The sequence below is a fragment of the Choloepus didactylus genome, chromosome 9 (assembly GCF_015220235.1).
Source record: "Choloepus didactylus isolate mChoDid1 chromosome 9, mChoDid1.pri, whole genome shotgun sequence".
Classification (NCBI taxonomy): Eukaryota; Metazoa; Chordata; class Mammalia; order Pilosa; family Megalonychidae; genus Choloepus; species Choloepus didactylus.
This window is the reverse complement of record NC_051315.1, coordinates 14,136,284-14,161,541: the sequence shown is the minus strand read 5'-3', so window position 1 is coordinate 14,161,541 and position 25,258 is coordinate 14,136,284. Positions and strand designations below refer to the sequence as shown.

At 35.8% G+C, this 25,258-nt stretch overlaps 1 protein-coding gene across 4 annotated transcripts in view; it reads left to right on the top strand.

The window, feature by feature from the left end:
- Positions 1 to 25,258, top strand: part of PTPN4 (protein tyrosine phosphatase non-receptor type 4) — a 277,667-nt gene that overhangs the window by 213,436 nt on the left and 38,973 nt on the right. For all 4 annotated transcript variants that reach the window (XM_037848604.1, XM_037848601.1, XM_037848602.1 and 1 more), the window contains exons 13-15: positions 6,882 to 6,950; positions 19,032 to 19,157; positions 21,087 to 21,245. In XM_037848604.1, coding sequence (XP_037704532.1) covers positions 6,882 to 6,950; positions 19,032 to 19,157; positions 21,087 to 21,245 — 354 coding nt within the window. The remainder of the gene's footprint in view (positions 1 to 6,881; positions 6,951 to 19,031; positions 19,158 to 21,086; positions 21,246 to 25,258) is intronic.

Below are 25,258 nucleotides of genomic sequence, written 5' to 3'. Positions count from 1 at the left end.
GTTGACCATGAAAACGTCTGTATTCAGACAAAGGAAACAATCTATTACAAAGCAACATCTATTATCCTGGGCTTGGCAACAAAGAAGAGGATGGGTAGTGGAAATCCTGCAATCTGAAAGGTGACAAAGAATTTGAAAATGGATGGTAGAGAGAGGTAGAACATTCCAGTTCCCCAATCTAGAAATGTCAGTAAGAACCAACAAGAGCTTAATATACAAAAGACCAAGGACCAGAATTCCTGGAGGAAAATTTTCATAAGAAAAAAGAAAGAGGACATGTTTATAACTCATCCACAGCTGCATTGCAGGCCATGCAAAATGAGGGGAAGGAGAACCTAAGATGGCAGCTAGGTGAGACAGGGCAAAAAAACACCTCCGTGAAAAATACTACATAAAAACCAGAAAGTGACTCAGAATACTGGTTTCAGCGATGCGCCAGCTGGACGAGGTCTGCTAGTACCACAGGGGCCGTATTCTTGGTGAAACTGGGAGTCTGCATTCTGAAACAAGTGAGTAAGCTGGCTGGAAGACCTGCAGCCGTGCTGCAGTGTGGGGAAGCCAGGGGTTGGTATTTGGAGACCGACTGGTTCTTTTTAAAAAAATAAAAATAAAAGGGAAAAACCCAGGAGCAGCTGCACTTGTGACAGTGGGAACCATGCAGTAAAACACAGCAGGAGAGGGCTGAGCTGGCCTCTCGGTGTCTGGCCTGGAGGATAGCCCACTGCAGATACCCTCAGGGCCAGGGGAGCGGAGGGGAGACCTGGAAGCAGAAAGAAATCCCGCAGCTTGCAGCTGGCTCCCCGGAGGGCTGGATAAACTTCTGCCCGGGGCCATGCCCACATCCCAGAGCCCCACCAGTTGTCCCCGAGCTGGGAAGGAGGAACTGTGTGAGGAGGGGGGAGGTTGAGACACCCCATTCGGCCATCTTTGCATCAGCCTGAGAGCACCCCTGCACGGCCTGGCAGCCCGGGGCTTCCCTTGAGGGACAGTGCAAACTGATGACGTAGTCCCTCAGCAGAGGTCCTGGAAGATCACAGCTGAGAAAGGGGGCCCGCTTGAAAAACCCAGGGACGCTATGCCAAGTCCAGTGGTTTGTGGGTCAGCGAGAGAGAGGGTCTGGGGCTGAACTGAAATGAAGGCTTAGACTCTTGCGGCGGCCTTGAATCTCAGGGAAGCTGGGGGGTTTGAATATTAAAGCTGCCCTTCCTCCCTGGCCACCCAGACACACGCCCCACATTCAGGGTGGACGGCTCCAGCAGCACACCCAAACTGAGTTCACCAACTGAACCCCACAAGAATCATTTCCCCACACACTGCAGGGACAAGGTTGAGGAGAACTGACTTGAGGGGTATAGGTGACTCGCAGATGCCATCTGCTGGTTAGTTAGAGAAAGTGTATGCCACCAACTTGTGTTTCTGAAAAATTAGATTGGTATCTTTTTTTTTTTACAACTTGAAAGAACCCTATCAAGCAAAGCAAATGCCAAGAGGCCAGAAACAACAGAAAATCTTAACGCATATGATAAAACCAGGCGATACAGAGAACCCAATTCCAAACACCCAAATCAAAACATCAGAAGAGACACAGTACTTGGCACAATTAATCAAAGAACTACAATCGAGGAATGAAAACATGGTAAAGGATTTAAAGGACATCAAGAAGACCATGGCCCAGGATATAAGCTACATAAAGAAGACCCTAGAAGAGCATAAAGAAGACATTGCAAGAGTAAATAAAAAAATAGAAGATCTTATGGAAATAAAAGAAACTGTTGGCCAAATTAAAAAGACTCTGGATACTCACAATACAAGATTAGAGGAAGTTGAACAACATCTCAGTGTCCTAGAAGTCCACAGAACAGAAAATGAAAGAACAGAAGAAAAAATGGAGAAAAAAATCAAAAAAATCAAAATGGATCTCAGGGATACGATAGATAAAATAAAATGTCCAAACTTAAGACTCATTGGTGTCCCAGAAGGGGAAGAGAAGGGTAAAGGTCTAGAAAGAGTATTCAAAGAAATCGTTGGGGAAAACTTCCCAAACCTTATACACAATATAAATACACAAAGCATGAATGCCCAGCGAACTCCAAATAGAATAAATCCAAATAAACCCACTCCAAGACATATTCTAATCAGACTCTCAAATACTGAAGAAAAGGAGCAAGTTCTGAAAGCAGCAAGAGAAAAGCAATTCACCACATACAAAAGAAACAACATAAGACTAAGTTGTGACTACTCAGCGGCCACCATGGAGGCGAGAAGGCAGTGGCATGACATATTTAAAATTCTGAGTGAGAAAAATTGCCAACCAAGAATACTTTATCCAGCAAAGCTCTCCTTCAAATTTGAGGGAGAGCTTAAATTTTTCACAGACAAACAAATGCTGAGAGAGTTTGCCAATAAAAGACCTGCCCTACTTCAGATACTAAAGGGAGCCCTACCGACAGAGAAACAAAGAAAGGAGAGAGAGACATGGAGAAAGGTTCAGTACTAAAAGAGATTCAGTATGGGTACATTAAAGGATATTAATAGAGAGAGGGAAAAATATATACGAAAAACATAAACCAAAGGATAAGATGGCTGATTCAAGAAATGCCTTCACGGTTATAACGTTGAATGTAAATGGATTAAACTCACCAATTAAAAGGTATAGATTTGCAGAATGGATCAAAAAAAAAATGAACCATCAATATGCTGCATACAAGAGACTCATCTTAAACACAGGGACACAAAGAAATTGGAAGTGAAAGGATGGAAAAAAATATTTCATGCCAGCTACAGCCAGAAGAAAGCAGGTGTAGCAATATTAATCTCAGATAAAATAGACTTTAAATGCAGGGATCTTTTGAAAGACAGAGAAGGTCACTACATACTAATAAAAGGGGCAATTCAACAAGAAGAAATAACAATCATAAATGTTTATGCACCCAATCAAGGTGCCACAAAATACATGAGAGAAACACTGGCAAAGCTAAAGGAAGCAATTGATGTTTCCACAATAATTGTGGGAGACTTCAACACATCACTCTCTCCTACAGACAGATCAACCAGACAGAAGACCAATAAGGAAACTGAAAACCTGAACAATCTGATAAATGAATTGGATTTAACAGACATATATAGAACATTACATCCCACATCACCAGGATACACATACTTCTCTACTGCTCATGAGACTTTCTCCAGAATAGATCATATGCTGAGACATAAAACAAGGCTCAATAAATTTAAAAAGATTGAAATTATTCAAAGCACATTCTCTGACCACAATGGAATATAATTAGAAGTCAATAACCCTAAGAGACTTAGAAAATTCACAAATACCTGAAGGTTAAACAACACACTCCTAAACAATCAGTGGGTTAAAGAACATCTGGTTAGGACATAGAGGGATTGAGAACTAGTTGAATATTTGAAAGTTTAATCTCCTACAAACACCCAAACAGGGAATATGCCAGTGACCTGATGCACTGCCAAGAGAAAATGTGAATTTTCCTTAATAGTTAAGAATGTTTTAATAAGTTGTACAGTGGTTAATGTGGAAAGGGCACTAGGGGCTTATTAGAACGAGGTGCAGTACACTCGGATGGTCCTGTTCTTATATACAGTGGATAGGTGTCTGCCAACAAAGGCTCCAAAACCATTTTTTAATAGGAACAGTATTTAATAGGAACAGTATGTTTTCTGTATTCTTGCACTGCACAAGCTGTTGACAATTACCTGACCTCAAGTCATCCCTGTAGAGGTTGGCAATTCGTAGGGAACTGTATAATGTGAAAGTTTTATGTACCTCGGAAAGAAAGAGACATGTAAATACATGTAATAAACTTGTAGCATATGCAAAATTTGTTAGTCTTTATCCTTCAAAAAGAGTATTTTAGTATGAATTTGTTGAATGTAAGACCATAGACTCTTATACTATAGCCTGATTTTAAAGATTCATATTAATTTGTTTTTGAAGTTTGCGCTCATGATAAAGTGCCAGTGTATGTATGTTGTAATTGGTTTGGTTATAAAATATTTTTCAAAGCAAATCCTAGTGTAATCAGTTTTAATTGTAAAATACTTCTATTTTTAAGAGAGATGAACTGCAGTAGAGGCCTTTTTTTTTTTTTCCTTAAGCCCAAAGATGAGTATTAAAGGGTCCATGCAACCTTAAAGATCCGTTTTTTACTTCCACCAATTTTTGTAACCTACAATACTAGTATAGTTTATTGTATATGCCAGTGTATTTTCTTTTCAGTCCTACGTACAACCCAGGGGAGCCCTTATGCAAAATAGTAACATGTTTAACCTATCTTAAGGGTGAATGTTAAATAACAGTTAACCCAATAGTGAGTTTAAAAAGTTTGAGTGAGGTTTAGATAAAAAATTATTGTAAATTCCCTATTTTCTAACTTTGCAATATTTTCAATATTTGTAAGCAGAGTGGCTAAGTTACATTTCTCCAAATAAATTCAGATGACATAATTTTTTCCTAAGTTTAATATTGATCTCCTAAAGACAAGTTTATATAGTACTTAATATACATATAAGAATTTGAAGCATGAAATTAAAAATAATTTTTTCTCTCCGTTTCCCTCCAAAAAGAATATTAAACTTAGACAGTTGCCATTCAAGTCTAAAGTCAATAGGTAGACCTTCTCAAATAAGCAAAAACTCAGGGACTATAGCATCTGTAAGTCTATTGAAAAAAAAATCTATTTAACAGTAAAATTAAGCTAACCAAGAGATAAATCAAAATAAGAAGAACCCTGGTCAAAGAACTGAGAATGAAAAGTAAATATAAACCTAGGAGAAAGCACAAACACAGAATGTCAAAGTTGGATGTTTTACAAATAGTTTTCTCCACACAAAAAATGAAAGAACTGGGAAAAAGAGACTGGAGTTAACTAGGTGATAATCCTGGAGCCAGAATGGACATTTAGAACAATTACAGGAGTGCTAGGGGCAGGAGTAGCTGCAGTGAGTTGGGCACTTGTAGTGAAAGCAAGAACCAATGACCAGCCACCATTGCTTAGCCCCACCCACAGTGACTTCAAAAACGGCTGGCAGTTGCAACAATGTGTCCTGGATTCTGGAAGTTCCTGGCTGGTTGCAGAACTGGCAGAGGAAACTATCACCTCTAGAATTTGAGGTTGAGAGTTGAGGTCAGTATGGGGGAACCCTTCAGGACCATCGCAGAAGCATGCCTCAGTTTCAGCCCCTCTGGGCAGCAGTGCTCCAGCATCCGCCAGCAGCCACCTGAAGGTAAAGAGCTAGTGCACCTTCTGACATCTCAGTTAACATTAAATCAAATTAGTATATGTAAGTTAACCATATATATCTGTAGTTGTGAAAGTTAAGTTTTCTGTTTGTAGTCCTTAAGGACTTAAAAAAAAAAAAAAGTATACAAAACACTTTTATTTCCCTTTATTATATTTTCTTTCATATAACATATTTCCTTGGCTATTTATTTTCTGAACATGATTGCTCTTTCCAGCAAAGATTATATAGGATATTCTAGCTTATTCTCTTTGGAGAGTAATCTCAGTTTCAATCTTGACAGCATAAATAGACAGTTTTATGGCTGTACTGTGTCTACTGTGGACTGTTCCTCAAAGTGCACAATGTTTAAAGCCACATCTTGTTTTGATTAATTACTGTCTATTAAACAAAATGATTATTAATCTTATAAATGAGGTAGGAGTAGCAACATGGAAAATGTTTAGCTGAACATAGCCCTATCCTAAAAGGTATGCAGTAAATAAACAAGTTTTTTCCTCATAATAGGCAGTAATTGGATATACTAGAAATATTATCATGGTTAAAATGTTGAAATATTACTTATAGTGTGAGATGGAGTTGGGGATACCAGAGAGATTTATTACTTCCTCCACCAACCTCCCATGCACGCACTTACCTTGGTTCCAAGATATCCAGGGGACTAAAATCATTTTTCTCATGTGGGAATACAAAACAGTCGTGAAGCTTAGTTTATCTCATTCTCAACTACAAGCATAATTTATCCCTCTTAGAGGAACTATATTTTCTTAGTAAACTTTCAACTTATCAAAGTTTAAAAATCATGATAATGGTATAAGTTTTTCCATTATAATCTCACAAGCCTGCCATTCAGTTCACATTTATCTTTATCATGGAGAATAGTCTTAAAATTGCTTGCTTAGCTTGACAAACCTATATTTGGCTGCTTTTATATGGATTAGGTACCTACATTTGTATATGGTTATATTTGATATTCTAGAAATTTATGTTCATTCAGAACATGATGCCTCAAGTTAACAGATCTTCTGAGAACAAAGCTTCTGTTAACAGGGTGGGTGTGAACATATTGGTGTGCCACGGAGAAAGATCAGTACCCCTACCTAACTATGCTTGCTAGACAGATCAGCTTCAAGGCAAATCCCCTAGTGCTTAACCATATTTCTGTCCTCTGTTCCCTTCTGCCTACAAAAATCTGAAGCTGTCTGTGCCTGGGCATGGAGAGAGCTGAGGTTATAACCAACCTTCATATCTATCATCATTAGTAGTAAAGGAGGAAGATTTTGCCCAAAGAAAAAATAGTCTTTCAAGGTCCCCTATTAAGGAGCTTTGGAAACTGTAGTAAAAATCCCAGATTTACAGGGTTTAGAAGAGCTGGGGCACAGCAATCCATCTCTGAGCTGAAAGTCAGTACCTTTCCAGGCATGGCAGGAAGGAATTCCTCGTACCAAACTATTTCTCTCATTCTCCCTCTCAAATAAAGAAATAATTGAAAATGAAGTGCCTGTGGAACACATTTGTATTTATTAAGATTCATCCATCCAAGTAGAAGTGTTGTTTTATCTTGTAGTAGTTCTCTTTCACATTTCATTATTGTACATATTTATGTTTTACAGTGGGAGAACTGAAGTCCAGTCAGTTCAGTATGGCAAAGAAAAGGCAAATAAAGACAGGATATTTGCAAGGTAAGCCACTTCTGTTTTAGCTACTGAAGTTTTTTTTAAAGAAGTATTAAAATTATTAATACTCTTTTTCCAAATATGATTGCAGAATTAGCACATAATCCTTTCTTTAGTTAAGCAATGGATTATGTTGAGGAAATAATAAACTGGCTTATCTAGTTTATTCATTATATTTTTTAAAATGAGCATTAACTGTATATAAAGCATTGTAGCTCAGTCTAGGATGAATCAAGTATATTTATGAACAAAACACTTGGTTAGAAGGTTGATCTTCATTTTTTCGAGAAATATAACAACTCTTATTTCATATACTTTCCAGCCCATCGCCATACTTATTTAATTCATATTGTTGAGAAGAAGATGTTTTGTTTTGTTTTGGGGAGAGTGCCATATAGTTATCTTATTATTTAGCTTTTGTTACAGCCAATTTGCTTCGTAACAAGTGAAATGAAATGGTCAGATTTATGTTTTAGAAAATAATCTTATAAGCAAGGACAGGGAATGGATCAGCAAGTAAAGACTGATAACCCAGAGACCATTTAGAAGGTTATTACAATAATCCAAGTGAAAAATTATAAAGGACTGAACTAAAATGGTGAAACAAATTTGCGGACCATTTTGTAGATAAAACAAGAAGAAATAGATGACCAATTGGATAGAGTGTGTTAGAGACAGGAGTATCTGAAAAGACTATCTGATTTGGGTGACATAAGACATATAGGGAGTACAGGAGGAAGAAAAAATTTATAATGGAAAAAGGAGTTTAATTGGCACAGGTTTAGTTTGAGTTGCTAGAGCACCAGCCTCACAAAATTAAATATTCAGAGCTCTGCAGGAGGGTGAGTGACCAAGAGAGGTAGATAATCATTCATTCATTCATGTAACAAATATTGAGAAACTCTTCTATGCTGAGCATTGTTCCAGACCCTGGAAATACAGTGAAGAATAAGACAGACATCTTAGTCGCATGGAGTTTAAATAATGGTTGCCGAGACAGATGTCTAATATAATGGAAGGGTCTAGCCAAACATAAGGCCATGAGGCTGGAGCCTTCTTGGTGTGTTTCTAGAAGAATAAGTGGACCAGTAGTGGACAAGACTGAGCAAGGCAGAGAGTGGTAGGGGACCTAGTCACAGAGGCAGGTAGCAGCCAGGCCTTGCATAATCTTGTGTTAGAACATGGTGAGGACTTTGAATTTTATTAAAGTGAGTTGGGAAGCCAATAGAGGGCTGAGAGCAGGGAAGGCATATAATCTTGACTTGCATTTTGTATTTTATTTTCTTAATTTAGAGAGTTAAATTGAAGTATTTACAAATAGTGTGATTTCTGCAATTTGCTTCAAAATGATTGGGGGTGAGAGGAATGATAATTGTTGAACGTGGGTCCTGTGTACCTAGAGGTTTATTAAACTGTTCTCTCTACTTTTGTATATGTTTGAAGTGTTCCATAATGAAAATATGAAGACAAAAAAAGTATCACTCTGGCTGCTGTGTGGAGATCAGTCTGTGTGGAGATGTAATTGGAAAGAGGATGACCAATTAATCTAATAGTAGCTAACATTGAGCACTTACTGTATTCCAGGCAATTTTTGTATATTAGCTCACAGTCCTCATAATTCAATGAGGTAAAATCCATTAGAGGAAACTCACACAGCAAGTTGGAGTAACTTGCTTGAGATTGTATAGATAGTAAGGGATATAGCAAAGATTCTAACCCAAACATTCTGGGTGCTTACCCACACTTTTAACCTCTTTAGAATAGTTTTAGCTATGAGGTAACTGATTGCTTGACTCTTTCCTATCTCAGAGATGTAAGCAATTAACTGTCTTCTTTTGAAATTTATTGTGTTTCATCCCAACTAGACTGTAAGCTCTATGAGGACCGCGACTTTTGTCTCTTTTATAAACTTCCATAGCCCCAGCTTTTGTTGTCATGGGTGGGACATGGTAGGTACTTAGCAAATATTCATTTAGTGAATTAGTGTATAAGAAAGAGTAGCCTCTTTTTGGGTAGAACTGGGTTGATGTTATTTCCTATGGAAGAATCAGGTTTTTATTTTAGCAAGGTAGTAGAGGATACATTCTTTCATATGAAGCAGTTTGTTTTCAGTGAAAATGACCTAGAGAGGATAAGTCTTTGAACTGAACGGTCCATGTGCTTGGTGTCTAATGCCATTGAAGCCAGAGAGTTTTTTAAAAATTAGAGAATTTTGCTTTTGACTTTACTTTTGCCCTTAGTCTTTTATCCAAAAGAGTCTTCTGTTTCTGGAGTGAGAGGAATCTTTTTTCACCCTACAAAGGTAGAAGTTGCTTTATTGTTTTTTCTAATCATAAAGTTGCAGTTCATTATTTTTTAAAACTCTAACAGTGCCAAATAAGATAAAGAAAAATTGTCACTCCAACACAACGAATTAAAAATGTTTATTTATTGTTCTTGATTTTTCTAAGTATATACTCACAGAGATGTTTATGTGTATATTTTATTTATTTCAAAAATGTTTTCATACTTTTTGTTGCTTCTATCACTTAACCTATCATAGATACTTTTTAATGTTGAAAAATCTGCCATCATTTATAATGGCAGTAGATCTGTAAACAGTCAAATTCTTTTATCCTAAACTATAAATTTACAGTTTCATATTCCTCCTTTACCCTGCCACTTCCCTGCCTCTGGAGTAAACTCACTGCTAAGACTAAGACTGTCCCACTATGATGTACTGAAATGCTTATAAAAATAAATAATGAGAGAAGATATAAGATGGCAGCATAGAGAGGAGTGGAAGCTAATTAGTCCCCCTGGAGCAACTAATAAACAACCAGGAACAGCTAGTAAATAATCTGGAATAACTGCAGGGGGACAAACATGAAACCTCAATACAGTCACACAGTCAGTATTGTCCTTTACTCTTTGGCCCGATTTGCCCAAGTCCTAACCAGATCTGCTTCATTCATATCTCTAATTGAAGTCTGAGCGCTTTTCAGCTTTTTAAACAGTTGCTGTATGCGTTAATACTGACATTCATATCTCCTGAGCTCTAGCTCTGAGTTTCAGGGGTCACACAGATACCCAAAGTTCCAGAGACTGATCAGGTTATACAAAAAGGGATCAGAGGAGGGGCAAGATGGCGGCATAGAGAAGAGTGGAAGCTAAGTAGTCCCCCTGGAACAACTACAAAAAAACAGAAACAACTAGTAAATAATCCAGAATAACTGCAGGGGGACAAACGAGACCATCCACTCATTATACACCAACCTGAATTGGGAGGAATGCCCGAGAACACAGCATAAAATCTGTAAGTAAAACCTGCGGAACCAAGTCGTGGGACCCCCTCCCCCATAGCCCGAGCTGCAAAGCCTCGTGGTGCCAGAGAGAAGCTCTCTCCCAGCAAGCGATTATAGCTCAGCTGAGCTCCAACTGGGGTTTTAAGTAGCGAGTGTGAACTGCTCACTACAGGTACGCATCCCCAGAAAACAGACAGAGGCTTTAGGTGACGACTGACCTTGGAGAGCCGGAGGGTCTCCTTGGACTGGGTCTGAACGGGACTATCTGTTTCTTTTTCGGCTCAGTGGAGAAAGCCCCAGTCATTTTCAGTTTCCAGGGCTGTGACTCCGGGAAGGGTGGAGACAGCACAAGCAGAGAAAGAGAGACCATTGAAATGCTAATGACCTCCACCTAGGGGGTCTGTCTTCTCTAGGAGGAAAGTGGTGGGGCCCTTTCCATTCAGAACCAGACCCCAGAGCCTGGGGGAACACGGCCATACCTCCTCACACCAGTCAAGAATTATAGGCTAACAGGCGTCACCTGCTGGGCAGAAAAGCACAGTGACCCGAGGCATCAAAGGGTGGAGCAGTTTTCTAAGACACACCCTCAGGGAAACCAGATACTGAATATTTCTTCCCTCTGGGACCTGAGCCTGTTCTGGTCTGGGAAAACCTGATTTGGATAACCAAGGAAACCATGCCTAGACAACAGAAAATTACAAACTACACTAAGAAAAACAAAGTTATGGCCCAGTCAAAGGAACAAACATACCCTTCAACTGAGATACAGGAATTTAAACAACTAATGCTAAATCAAATCAAAAAGTTTAGAGAAGATATTGCAAAAGAGATACAGGCTGTAAAGGAAGCACTGGACATGTATACGGCAGAAATCAAAAGTTCAAAAAAACAACTAGTAGAATCTATGGAAATGAAAGGCACAACACAAGAGATGAAAGACACAATGGAAACATACAACAGCAGATCTCAAGAGGCAGAAGAAAACACCCAGGAACTGGAGAACAAAACACCTGAAAGCCTACACGCAAAGGAGCAGATGGAGAAAAGAATGAAAAAATATGAGCAACGTCTCCGGAAACTCAAGGATGAAACAAAGTACAGTAATGTACGGATCATTGGTGTCCCAGAAGGAGAAGAGAAGGGAAAGGGGGCAGAAGCAATAATAGAGGAAATAATTAATGAAAATCTCCCATCTCTTATGCAAGACATAAAATTACAGATCCAAGAAGCGCAGCGTACTCCAAACAGAAGAGATATGAATAGGCCTACACCAAGACACTTAATAATCAGATTATCAAATGTCAAAGACAAAGAGAGAATTCTGAAAGCAGCAAGAGAAAAGCGATCCATTACATACAAAGGAAGCTTAATAAGACTATGTGCGGATCTCTCAGCAGAAACCATGGAGGCAAGAAGGAAGTGGTGTGATATATTTAAGATACTGAAAGAGAAAAACCGCCAACCAAGAATCCTGTATCCAGCAAAGCTGTCCTTCAAATATGAGGGAGAGCTCAAAATATTTTCTGACAAACAGACAATGAGAGACTTTGTGAACAAGACACCTGTCCTATAGGAAATACTAAAGGGAGCACTACAGGGTGATAGAAGACAGGAGTGTGTGGTTTGGAACACAATTTTGGGAGATGGTAGCACAACAATGTAAGTACACTGAACAAAGGTAACTATGAATACGGTTGAGAGAGGAAGGTGGGGAGCATGTGAGACACCACAGGAAAGGAGGAAAGATAAAGACTGGGACTGTGTAACTTGGTGAAATCTAGAGTATTCAACAATTATGATAAAATGTACAAATATGTTCTTTTACGAGGGAGAACAAGCAAATGTCTACCTTGCAAGGTGTTAAAAATGGGGAGGCATTGGGGGAGGGATGCAATCAGCATAAACTAGAGACTGTAACTAATAGAATCATTGTATTATGCTTCCTTTAATGTGACAAAGGTGATATACCAAGGTGAATGCAGATAAGAGGGGGGGATAGGGGAGGCATGTTAGACACTTGACATTGGTGGTATTGTCTGATTCTTTATTCTACTTTGATTTAAGGTTATCTTTCCTTTTGCTGCTTCCTAGCTGTCTTTTTTTTTTCCTCTTTCTTTTGCCTCTCTACCTTCTTTGACTCTCCCTCCTGCCTTGTGGAAGAAATGTAGATGCTCTTATATAGATAATGGTGAAGGTCGTGAACACATAAATGTATGACCATGCAGAAAACCATCGATTATTTACTTGGGATGGAATGTATGGTGAGTGAACAAAACCATATTTTAAAAAAATGGGTTGATGACAAAACCTCGAGGGCAATATACTGAGTGAAATAAGCCAGACACATTAGGACAATTATTGCAGGGTCTCACTGATAGGAACTAATTATAATATGTAAACTCATAGACATGAAATATGAGGTACCAAGATACAGGACGAGGCTTAAGAATGGGGAGTGGTTGCTTAGTATGAGCAGAATGTTCAATTAGGATGAACTTAAATGTTTGGAAATGAACAGGGGTGTTGGTAGCAAGATGTGAGAATAACTAACAGCGCCGAATGGTGTGTGAATGAGGTGGAAAGGGGAAGCTCAGAGTCATATATGTTACCAGAAGGAAAGTTGGAGGTCAGAAGATGGGAATATATAAAACTGAATCCTATGGTGGGCAATGTCCATTATCAACTGTACAAATACTAGAAATCACTTCCATGAACCAGAACAAATATATGACAATACAATTAGAAGTTAATAATAGAGGGGCATATAGGGAAGAACTATATACCTATTACAAACTATATACTACAGTTAGTAGTATTTCAACATTTTTTCATAAACAGTAGCAAATGTACTATATCAATACTACAAGTCAACAATTGAGGGGGGTTGGTTAGGGATAGGGGAGGATTAGAGTTTCCTTTTCCTTTTTTTTTTTTTTTTCATCTTTCACTTTATTTCTTGTCTGGAGTAATGAAAAGTTTCTAAAAATTGAACAAAAATTAAGTGTGATGGATGCACAGCTGTATGAGGGTACCCAGGGGCAACTGATTGTACACTTTGGATCTTTGGATAATTGTATGGTATCTGAACAATCTCAATAAAAATGAAAAAAAAAAAGGGATCAGAGATGCTAGTGTATTAGAATAGCTAGAAGGAAATAACTGTAAAAGTGAACATACCATTCTTTGAAATTTGCTCTGTAGCCACTCATTAAATTGTACTTTGAAAGTTTTCACCTTTCCATATATATCTTATGTATCACAATAAGGAAATAACTGAAACTGTTAAACTGTAACCCATAACATTCTTTGAAATTACTTATATAACTATCTGTTAAATTGTGCTTTGAAAGTTGCCACGTTTCTGTATATATGTTATATATTACAATAAGGAAATAAGTGAAATTGTAGAACTGTAACCCATGACATTCTTTGAATTTGCTCTCTAACTACTTGTTAAATTGTATTTTTAAAGTTATTGCTATTATGTATATGTGTTAAATTTCACAATTTGAAAAAATGTATTTTAAAAACTGGGGAAGATAAAGACTGGAACTGTATAACTCAGTGAAACCTAGGATGCCCAACGATTGTAATAAAAGGTACAAATATATTTTTACATGAGGTAGAACAAATGAATGTCAATATTGCAGGGTGTTAAAAACAGGGTGGGATTGGGGGGAAAATGCAGTCAATGCAAACTAGAGACTATAATTAACAGAAACATTGTATTATGCTTCCTTTAATATAACAAAGGCAACATACCAAAGCTAAATGCATATGGGGGGTGGGGGGCATAGGGGAAAGGTATAGGACTCTTGGCATTGGTGATGTTGTCTTACTCTTTATTCTACTTTAGTTTAATGCTGTCTTTCCTTTAGTTGCTTTCTAGCTGTCATGTTTTTTTTTTCTCCTCTCTCTCTCTCTTTCTTTTTTCTTTTTTGTTTGTTCCTCTACCTTCCTTGTCTCTTCCTCCTCCTTTGTGGAAGAAATGGAGATGTCCTTATATAGATAGTAGCGATGGTGCTGAATACATAAAGTCGTGACCATACAGGGAACCAACGATTGTTTCCTTAGGACAGAATGTATGGTGTGTGAACAAAACTGTCTTAAAAAAATGGGTGGATGAAGAAACCTTGAGGGCACTATATTGAGTGAAATAAGAGACACATAAGAACAAATATTTCAGGGTCTCACTGATATGAACTAACTGTAATATGTAAACTCATAGACATGAAATGTAAGTTACCAGGATATAGAACAAGACTAAAGAATGGGGCATGGTTGCTTATTATGAGCAGAATGTTCAACTAGGGTGAACTTAAACATTTGGAAATGGACGGAAGCGATGGTAGCACACATTGTGAAAATAACTAACAGTGCTGAATGGTGTGTGAAGGTGGTGGAAAGGGTGAGCTCGGAGTCACAGGTGTCACCAGAAGGAGAGTTGGAGGTTAAAAGATGGGAATGTATAAAACGGTGAATCTTGTGGTGGACGATGTCTGTGATTAACTGTACAAATATTAGAAATCCCTCTCATGAACTAGAACAAATGTATGACACTATAACTAGAAGTTAATAATAGAGGGGCATATAGGAAAAAGATGTATGCCTATGCCAACTATACAGTTAGTAGTATTTTAACATTGTTTCATCAACAGTAACAGATGTACTATACCAAAACTATGAATCAGTAATTGAGGGGGGTGGTTAGGGGTATGGAAGGACTTGAGTTTCCTTTTTTATCTTTATTTCTTTTCTGGAGAAATGAAAATGTTCTGAAAATTGAAAAAAAAAATTAATTGTGATGGATGCACAGCTGTATGTACCATGGGCAATTGATTTTACACTTTGGATCTTTGGATAGCTGTATGGTATGTGAACAATCTCTCTCTCTCCCTCTCTTTCTCCATATCTATATCTATATCTATATCTATATAGATAGATAGTAAATAATGAATAAAACTATGAGCTCCTTGAAGTAAGGACGTTTGGAAAAAAAAATCAAGATATGTTTTTTGTGTGTTTGAATAATAAATTTTACTTGCTTTTTTTTTTCTTAATTCTGGAGTTTCCCGCATCCTGATTTGTGTGAAAAATCTACCCCACAGAAAAACAGTGAAAATCTGTAGTGTGGGAAAGATTCATTTGGCCAGAGCTGTAGCATTTTGCTGTGATAGGTTTACTTGAATTTGAATGATATAATTCATTTCAGCATTTGTTTAACAACTTTTCTAAGATGATTTGTTATATCTTGCTTTTAAATTCATAAAGGAAAAAATATCTATTTCTCTATTAGTTTAAATCTTAGGTGCCACTCTAGTGGCTTTGTTGCTTCAGTAGGGAAAAAGGAGAAAGTCATAACACAGAGATGCCTACCCTAATAGACGTAGCTACTGAAATTATTTAAAATCCTCCCTTTTACAGTCTTAGATACTCTTTATTTTTAGTTAGAAAGTATTAAAGACCTGTACACAGACAAAATGTACAATAAAATGTTAACCTGAAATTGTATTCCTTGTATCTTGAGAAAGAAATAATTTACTTCCTGTTAGCTTTGTTATTTTAATTTAGAATTTATTTGTTCTGGCTTTTAGTACTGTAACTTATTTGGAACACCCATCTCAGTGCTTGTTAAAAATCAAAATAAATATTTTACTTAAACCTTTTTTATTCTTTTCCTAATTAAAAGCTTAACTGTTTTGCTTGCATGATATATATAAAAACAGAATATGTGATTTGGTGACTCATTCTACTATAGTAGTATAATGGTGTATGATACCATAGGTATATGTATATGTTAAGGTTACTGTCATATGTAAATGACTGTCATTTTAAGTGTTAATGTTTTAATATTATCATACCTGATTTTGTAATGTATCAGTATTTATTGTGATGACCAAATGCATGTCTACTAAAATACTCTAATGGTTTAGCAATGATTAAATTATTTTGTTAAAGTATTAGAGTTCTTATTCACATCTTGGAATTTTAGTTGGCAACATAAATAGATAAGAAAAGATTTCTCTTTATACTTTTTGTATAAGGTAGTTTTCAACAATAATTGAATGTTATTTTATTTTTCTAATATATTGACTCTTTGAACTGCTGTAACATTTTTTCAATTGTCATATAATATTCTGAGAAGAGAGCAAAAGAATGTACCCATACAGCAGAAAAATAAGGTGCCATGGTCAGAAAATAAACTTACCACATTGCAAATACACTGATGCAGTGTGGTATTTTTTTCTCTGAAATTTCCGCACTCAACAGGAAACATAGACAGCAAGCTTGAGTGGGTGGGTCTCTGAGGTTAAAACTGTTAATAAAATAAAATCATGAAATTTAGTTTTAAATGCAAAGCATTTCCAGCTATGTTTAGTCTACTAACAGCATTAAAGTTTTCTGAAGCTTTATGTAAGGTATGTTGGATTTTTTTTCCTCCTTAGATGACTTGTTCCCCCCCTCTTAGAAAATGAAAGTAGTTGATCATATTTTACATTTAGTAGTCTAATATATGAGGAAAGTAGTTTTATTAACATTAAGAATTAGTATTAATAAAAGAGTCATAAATGTTAAAGTTTCTTTTGATAATCTTCACGACTTTTTAAAAATCCAAAGCATGACATATAGACTGTATTTTCATTTTTTGTAACTGATATGTTTATTTGCACTGTAGTATGAGGGAGTTGGATAGGTAGATTAGTCCTCTAATTTAAACTCATGGTAATGGGAAATGCCCATGCTTTAAATTACATTGAATTGACTAATGGAAAATGAAATATGAGTGTCTTTTTTTTTTAACCAATAACATTATATGTGTTTTGAAAATGCTCATTTATTGTTAAATTAAAATATGTCGTTAGGTCAAACTAAAATGTTTTTGGCTATGATGCCTGAAGTGATAGGGTACTTACATGGTTTGGATTCATAAGTAACTTAAATTTGGTTCAATAAAATTAATATAATAAACAAATCACAAAAATTTAGATACTTACCTGTCATAAAATTCAGGAGGTAGGCAGGAATCTAGGGATCATATTGTACTAGTAGAATTAAATATTTAGATGTAGAAACTTAAGTGATTTGTCCAATGGAGGGCCAGAACTTAAGATTCAGGGTCCCTGCTCTTCATTATTTTAAATGCTTCCTACTGTGTACGTAAGAACATTTAAATGAGTTATTTTGGGTCAGCTTAACCGGGCTTTTTAATATAGTCAATTTCTTTATCCATATTTAACATACTGGAAAGGAGCTATTAAGTTGACAGTGAAACTGCAAACATAATGACATTGGAATTGTTCTACCTAATGACCTCATTAATTAACTTTCAGTGTAATTGGCGGACTTAATATTAGTTTGCTTTGTGCCTTGGTATTTTGTGTCTCTTAGTAAAGTTTTTTATCCATACAAAAGTGCATACATGGTACATGAAGAGGGAAAAAAAAATTATTGCCAATATGAGGGAAAAAATCCTGAAAAGGTAAGAAATCAATACAATACTAAGTGCAGTTCTTTATTGTTATTGGAAAGTCTAAAAGTAAATCAAAATTCACATGATGAATACCTAAAAATCCTGTTGAACTACAACCCAAAATATTCTTGTTAAATGTTACACAATGAGATGCTTCTACCTAAATTTTTAAGATGTTTTTTAAATGCAATTTTATTGAGATATATTCACGCACCATATAATCCATCCAAAGTATACAATCAGTGGCTCACAGTATCATCATATTAGTTGTGCATTCATTGCCACAATTTTAGAACATTTTCATTACTCCAAAATGAAGGAAAAAACATAAAATTACACCCAAAACATCCCATACCCCTAAGATCTGGTTTTTATAGAATATTGGGATCTGAACTTTTTATTGGGATAATGGAAAATAAAATATGTGATTTTTTTGTGCTTCAGTGAATTTATCACTGAAATATAAAACTAGCAGTGTGTAAGATTTTTATTATATATTTTGATATAATTAGCTTAATTCATTATATTAGTCTCCATATTATAACTCTGCATGTCAAATTTTAAATAAATGCCTTATATTATCAATGGAATACTTAGGGCCAGTGTCTGAATTTGCATATAAAAAGACTTTAGTTCAGTATCTTTTCCTAGAGTCTCACTTAGTTCTCATCTTTATCACTAAAATAGCTTACAATATATAAAGATAAGTAATAAAACATCTTTCTACTCCCAACTATAAGACAGAATAGTCTTCCAAAATATGGGGGGAAAAAAAGTAAAGGGAATAGGGAAAAGGGAAGAAAAGAAAAAAGAAAAAATCCACTGGCCAACCTGAATAAAAAATTAAAAACATAAATAAAATGTAATATACATAATTTTATCATTTCTGTCCTGGCCTCTTTGAGGCAGAGGAGCAAGGTTTGGATTTAAAGACATTCAGGAGGAATGTGCTAAATTATTTTTAATACATCCCAAGGTAAGCTAGAGTTCCATATATTCCACAGTAGGAATAGGTATTATCTAAGATATTGATAACATCTGAGAAAACTGTTGGTAACAAATAACTGCCATGCTCCCTCCCAGTCTGCCTTCCTTTTCTTATTCTCTTTCCTACTTTCCCTAGTCTATCATTCCTTCCTTCCTTCATATAAAGGAAAGGAACTTTCTTAGGAGAATATTTGGTAAATAACTTCTGAATTTATTAAATTCTTTAAAGTCTATACATTGAGTCACCTAGAATATGATCTATTAAGACAAATTTAGGATTTCATTCACAGTTTTGGGTCTAAAATAAAACTTTTTACATATTATTTATTTCAACTATTTCTGCAGATCACCAAGTAAGCCCTTGGCACGGAAATTAATGGATTGGGAAGTAGTAAGCAGAAATTCACTATCTGATGACAGGTTAGAAACACAGAGCCTTCCTTCAAGGTCTCCACCTGGAACACCTAATCAGTAAGTACAGAACGGTTTCAGGTGTGCACTTTCCTAATTTCTAAATTATTTCCATTGCTTGAAGATCAGGATATATAAAATTTAACTCTTTGGCTCATATATGATTTTTGTTGCTCCAGAATATTCCTTTGTCTTACCCTGCAGCTCATTGCAGAGTGGCATGGGGGGAACAAGGGAGTAGGGCATTGATCAAGGACCCCACACTTTGACTTTCACACACGGGCCCTAGCCAGTAAATTAAGATCTCTTTGTAAACTTAAAATCTCAATTGATTGTTGTTGACATAATCCTTTTCCATGTGAAATTTCTAGGGGAGCATAGGCTGTTTGAAAATGCCTTCCAGTGATTTTGTTACTTAAGCCCCCAGCCAGTGCTCTATCTAGTACTTTCTATTTTCCATTGCCAGTCCCCTCCAGCATAGCTGTATCTGCCTAAGAAGCCTGCTGTGTGACGTAGGACTTAACTGTAAATGTACTTCAGTCTAGCATTTCTCACCAAATTTGTCTGCTTTGGTTTAGATAAGAAATTAATTAACTTGTACTAGCCAAAGATGTTGATTATCTTAATTTGATATTGTTACCAAATGTATTTTGCATAATATATGTATGTAATTAAGATAATGATAAACAAATGTTTATCAGCATATGGACAGACTCTGTTTACCCAAAAGCCTCATTTATCTAATTTTGAATTTTGGTATGGAATATAATATTTTAAGAAGTCTTTCTTTAGAAATATTTTATGCACATTAAAATTTAATAAATGCACTAAACTCTAAAAGCTATGACATTGATGGAATGTTTGTCAGCCCAAAAATAAACTTTACCACATCATAAATAAAGTATGTACATACACAATTTAGTCCACAGGAAGTTACCTAATACCTAGGTTTCTTCCTTGCTACTAGAAAAAATAGACTCAAAAGTTTCTGTCTTGCTATTTGCAGGTTGCTAAATCATCTTTTCTTATAAAACACTGCATATATTAATAGGGTAATCAGCTTTGTTTGAAGAAAATCCAGAACCTTTTTTTTTTCCTGTTCTCTTTTTGCAGCCAGCCACTTCTCTATTTGTTACCTGCATGACTAAACAATTATAACAAGTAATAGAAGACACAAGAAATTTTAAAACAAATGATTCAAGTAATTAATTAAGCATAGGTCTGATTCAGTTTTCTGATTAACGAAATAATTTTAGGTATGATCTGAAAAAATTTTTTTTAATTTTTTTTTAATTCTAAAGAAATAGTATCATCTGGTGATTAAGAGCCTAGGCTCTGGAGTCAGTGTGCATTTAAACCTTTGACAAGTTAATTAATTTCTTTGTCTCATTTTTCTCATCTACAAAATTATAATAATAGTGTCTTCCTCATAGTATTGTTATGAGGGTTAAGTGAGATGATGTATGTAAAATGTTTAGAATGGTGCCTGGCATAAGTGCTCAAATGTTAACTATTTTAATTAATAATAATAGTTATTATTATAATCCACATGACTTTGTCCTTTATGAGGAGAAAATATGGTATTCAGTACTGTATGTATTCTTAGGATTTAAAGAAAATTCCAAAAATAAAAACATTTATAGGAAAAAGACATTTAAAATAAATAATTTATTTTAATCCTTTTATTTTATGTGTTAAATAAGATGAAACTGTAGTGACTAAATCCTGGAAATATTAAGGTAGAGATAAAATTGAATAAATTCAAGGTGAAATTCTTGCAGCATATGGTTGATTACAGCTCAGGTATCTGACCTTCCAATCTGTGTTCTTTCTATTTAAATTACACATCTTTGTAAGAGACCCTGCTTTATCAATATGGTTAGTCTTAAAAACATACATCAACTTTCTGATGTAACCATATAGATAAGAAACTTTAAAATAATTGAATTAGATTATGTTTTTCTTCCATTTTTCTTCCTCTTCATCTAGTCGAAATTCTGCATTCACACAAGAGGGAACCCGATTACGACCATTGTCAGTTGGGCATTTGGTAGACCACATGGTTCCCACTTCACCAAGCGAAGTATCTGTGCATCACAGATCTCCATCATCAACACAGGCTAACAGCATCGTTCTGGAATCATCACCGTAAGACCTCTTCCCATTTAGTTTCCTTACTTGTATTTTCAAATGCCCCAAATTGATTCATTTAAAGTAATCAGGGAACTTAGAGTATTTGATACAAGATTTTATTTATGTGGTATTTAAATTTTAAAATTTGTGTATTTGTAAGTGTGCTTATTGTCCCTCAGAGTTTGTTGGCCACACACAAAAAAATTACTGTTATTTTGTTGACTCAGCTTTTCTTGAATTTTTATTGCATGCATTTAAATATTTCTGCTGATAATGTAGTAGTACTGTTGTTAGGCAGTAGGGTAGTGAAAAGTGGAGTTTTCTTAAGATTTTGAAAAGAATGGAACCATAAGGTTGAATGGTGTTGGGAAAATTAAGTAGCAAGAGAAAACTAAGTAAGATGACTCACCCTGAAAACCAGTCATAGAAAACATGCATGTATTATCTCTACCATTCATTCCTACCTCATACTACATGCTACGAATAGAAACATTCATCTTCACAATTTAGTATTTATTACTCTATCACCTTAGTGCACAATCTGCTTTCCCACACATTAATATGTAATATTTTGACTTATTGGTTCATATAATTCAGATGGCTCATATGCAGTTAAAAACACATACTTACACAGCCGGAGAAATGTTAAAAAAAAAATAAGTGCTTGCAAAGTTGCTAAGTAAAAAGATTAATTAATTTTGTTGAGCTAGAGAAAGGGGTATCAGATACAGTGAATGTGATGAGCTAAAAGCAAGGATGGGTCTGAATGGAAAAGTAGATGGAGTGGCCAGCAAAGCCACTGTTGTGGGTGTTCCAGAAAAATGTGACAAGAAATAAATAGCCATGGTTGTCTTAGCAAGGCAGACTAGTTAAGGTATCAAGATAGGTGGAACTTTACCTTGATAATTTATATCTTAGTAAAATATTTTAAATGTTTGAGACCACACCACCATTTCCTTCTTTTCTTTAATTGCTTCACAGAAAATTAGACTGGTTTAGCTTGTCATTTTCTGGATAAAAAACAGCCCTGAATTAATCTTTAAAATATATAGCAGACATTTGCTTTAATAAAGTCACACCACAAATATTAATATGCCCCTACTAGTAGATACTAGGGAAGCCCAGATATTTCTTCAAAATAATTGCAAAGCATGTGAGTGGATGGTTATGATTTTATATTTTATTATGATACAGATTGTCAAAGGTAGCAACAGAGAGCTGCTTTGACTGCAAAATAAGCTGCTTTCACTGCTGTTATTGAGGCATTCATGAAAAACTTAAAACTGACTGGACTGAAATAAATCAGGAAAGTTTTTGCTCATGTGTTGAATGACAGTTCTCACCAACTTTGTTATTTATTTGTTACAATATATTCTTCTGTTGCCAGTAAAATACATTTAAATATAACAGTTCATTCTTTTCTCTTAGCTCAACATTTTCCAAAATATGACAGTTTAAGATAAGCAAGTTTTCGATAGCAAAAACCCTAGTATGCAAGTCAAACAGTTGGAACTTCTAGAATTGTATCACCCTCTCTACTTTTTCTTTTCTTAACATTCAAAATGTAGCATAGGTAGTACTTCGTACTAAAATTTATTATGTAGCTAGATTGTGCATAGTATGTTTTTCAAGTGAGCTCTGTCCATCCCTACTCCACCCCCCACTTTGGAAAATTTTAGACTAATTAATTGTTTTTAAATATATTAAAACCATTATGTGTTAGAGATGGATGTTATTAAAGCCAAAATTTAGTGATCTTACATTCTGTTCACTAGAGTAAAAATAGTTTCTATTAGAGTTTCAAATATATCAGTATTACCATTTATAACCAGAGTGAAGTGATTTCAGCAGGTCATGTTCAGGATGTGCTCTGGTAAGCCTTAGGAGTTCTGTTGAGGCCTTAGATACTGGCAGAGAGGAGGCATGTTTAGCTTTTATCTATTTTATAAGTTGGTCTTCTGAGAAATATTTCATTTGGAGAAAAGATTCCACTGCTACCAAAAGTTTGGAAACCCTGATTTAACACAACTTTCCTCCTGCTTTTTGTGTTATTTTCTTTGAGGTGCAACTATAACCGAGTTAAGAGCACAAGCTCTGAATTCAGGCTGGATTTAAAACTTGGTTCCACTATTTCTAATTATGTGATGTTGGATGAGTTATCTCTGTAAGCCTCGATTTCCTCACCTGTAAAAACATGATGTTAATGATATTTACGTCATAGAGTTGCTGTGAGCATTTGAGATGCATAGTTTGGCACGCTACCTGACAGAGAAAAAGTGCTTAATAGATATTAACTATAATAATTACATGTCTTTTTCAGTTAATACTGACAACTTTTAAAAGTATATTATCATTATCCATTTATCCACATGTTTGGAGTACAAATGTCTAATTGAACACAGTGACTTCGAAGAATTCCCCAAATTCTGAACTTTAGCCATATGCGCCTAATCACGAGACTGTGCAGACTCATAATCCTCTAGTGTTAAATCCATTTCCATGAGCTGTTCTTTGCTGGATCATCCCACCCCGCTCTTATGTAATGGGTCCCCACAGCTTTGTCCATATCTCATCCATTCCTTTTGCTTAGTCTACAGGGCTTTGCCTTTCCTCTGCCCCTCACATCTGCTAGTACTGAGGACTTCTATCTGCAGACTCACACAGCTTTACTCAATACCCATGCCAAACTTGATCATCACTATCAATATACCAGGGACCCTAAAAAAATACATAGCTGCTCAAGAACAAGAAAATAAAAGAACCAAAGAAGGTGTGGATACAAGGAGATATCAAGCCATAGGGACCTAGAGGATGTACCATATTAGGTGCTGTATTTGTGACAGCAAGATTAATTGGAGGTCCCTGGGCTGCTATATATGCAGTGTACTTACCTGCCATCCATTTATGGCTAAAATCTCCATTACTTGTATTTGGAGTTTGGTTGAGACCAGGAATCTAGGGTATAGGAGCCTGGTTCTGGATGGATTCCTACTGACAAAATAATGTATACATTTTCAATTCTGATCTTATCATTTATTAATCATATCCCTGAGAGTTTATGTGCACTTTCTTAATTGCCTCAAGCATTAATTGATAATCAGTCTCAAGTGAGTTTACCTTTAAATACTCTTAATATCATTATGAATTAGTGAATGTCAACAAGCCTGAATTTTGAACCATATAGCTTGGAGAGTAAGAGCTTTCAAAGGAGCCGTCTCAGTTTCTCAAAAGGTTAAACACAGAATTACCTTGTGATCTGAGGCTAGGAAAAGTCTCAAATTGAGACATCAGCAAGGTGATGCTTTCTCCCCAAAGACTGTGGTGTTCTGGGGCTGGCTGCCAGCAATCCATGGAATTCCTTGGCTTTTCTATCACATAACAATGCCCTCTCCTTTCTCTTTTGGGTTCCATTGACTTCGGCTTCTACCTTTTCCCTGTGACTTTTTTTCTGTGTCCAGTTTCCTTTGCTTATAAAGACTTAAGGCCTTCATCTTAAGGCCCACTGCCATTTAGTTTGTGCACGCGTTAATGACTAGCAGGAATGGATTAAGATTAAGAACCTGTTTTTCTGGGGTCCATACCTCTAAGCTACCACACGTGGCAGTCACACCTTTAGGTGTATGCCCAAAAGAATTGAAGCAGGGACTCTAGCAGATATTTGTATACCAGTGTACGTAGCAGCATTATTTACAACATTATTCACCAACAGATGAATGGATAAACAAAATATGGTATATACATACAATGGAATATTATTCAGCCATAAAGAGGAATGAAGTTGATACGTGCTACAATATAGATGAACCTTCAAGACATCATGTTAAGTGAAATAAGCAAGACACAAAAGACAAATATTGTATGATTTTACTTATATGAAATAACTAGAATATGAAAATTCATAGAGAGAGAAAATAGATTAGAGGTTACCAGGGAGGTAGGGAGAGGGAATGAGAAATGATTGCTTAATGGGTATAGACTTCTCTGTTTTGGGGTGATGGAAAAATGTTCATCGTAGATGATGGTGATAT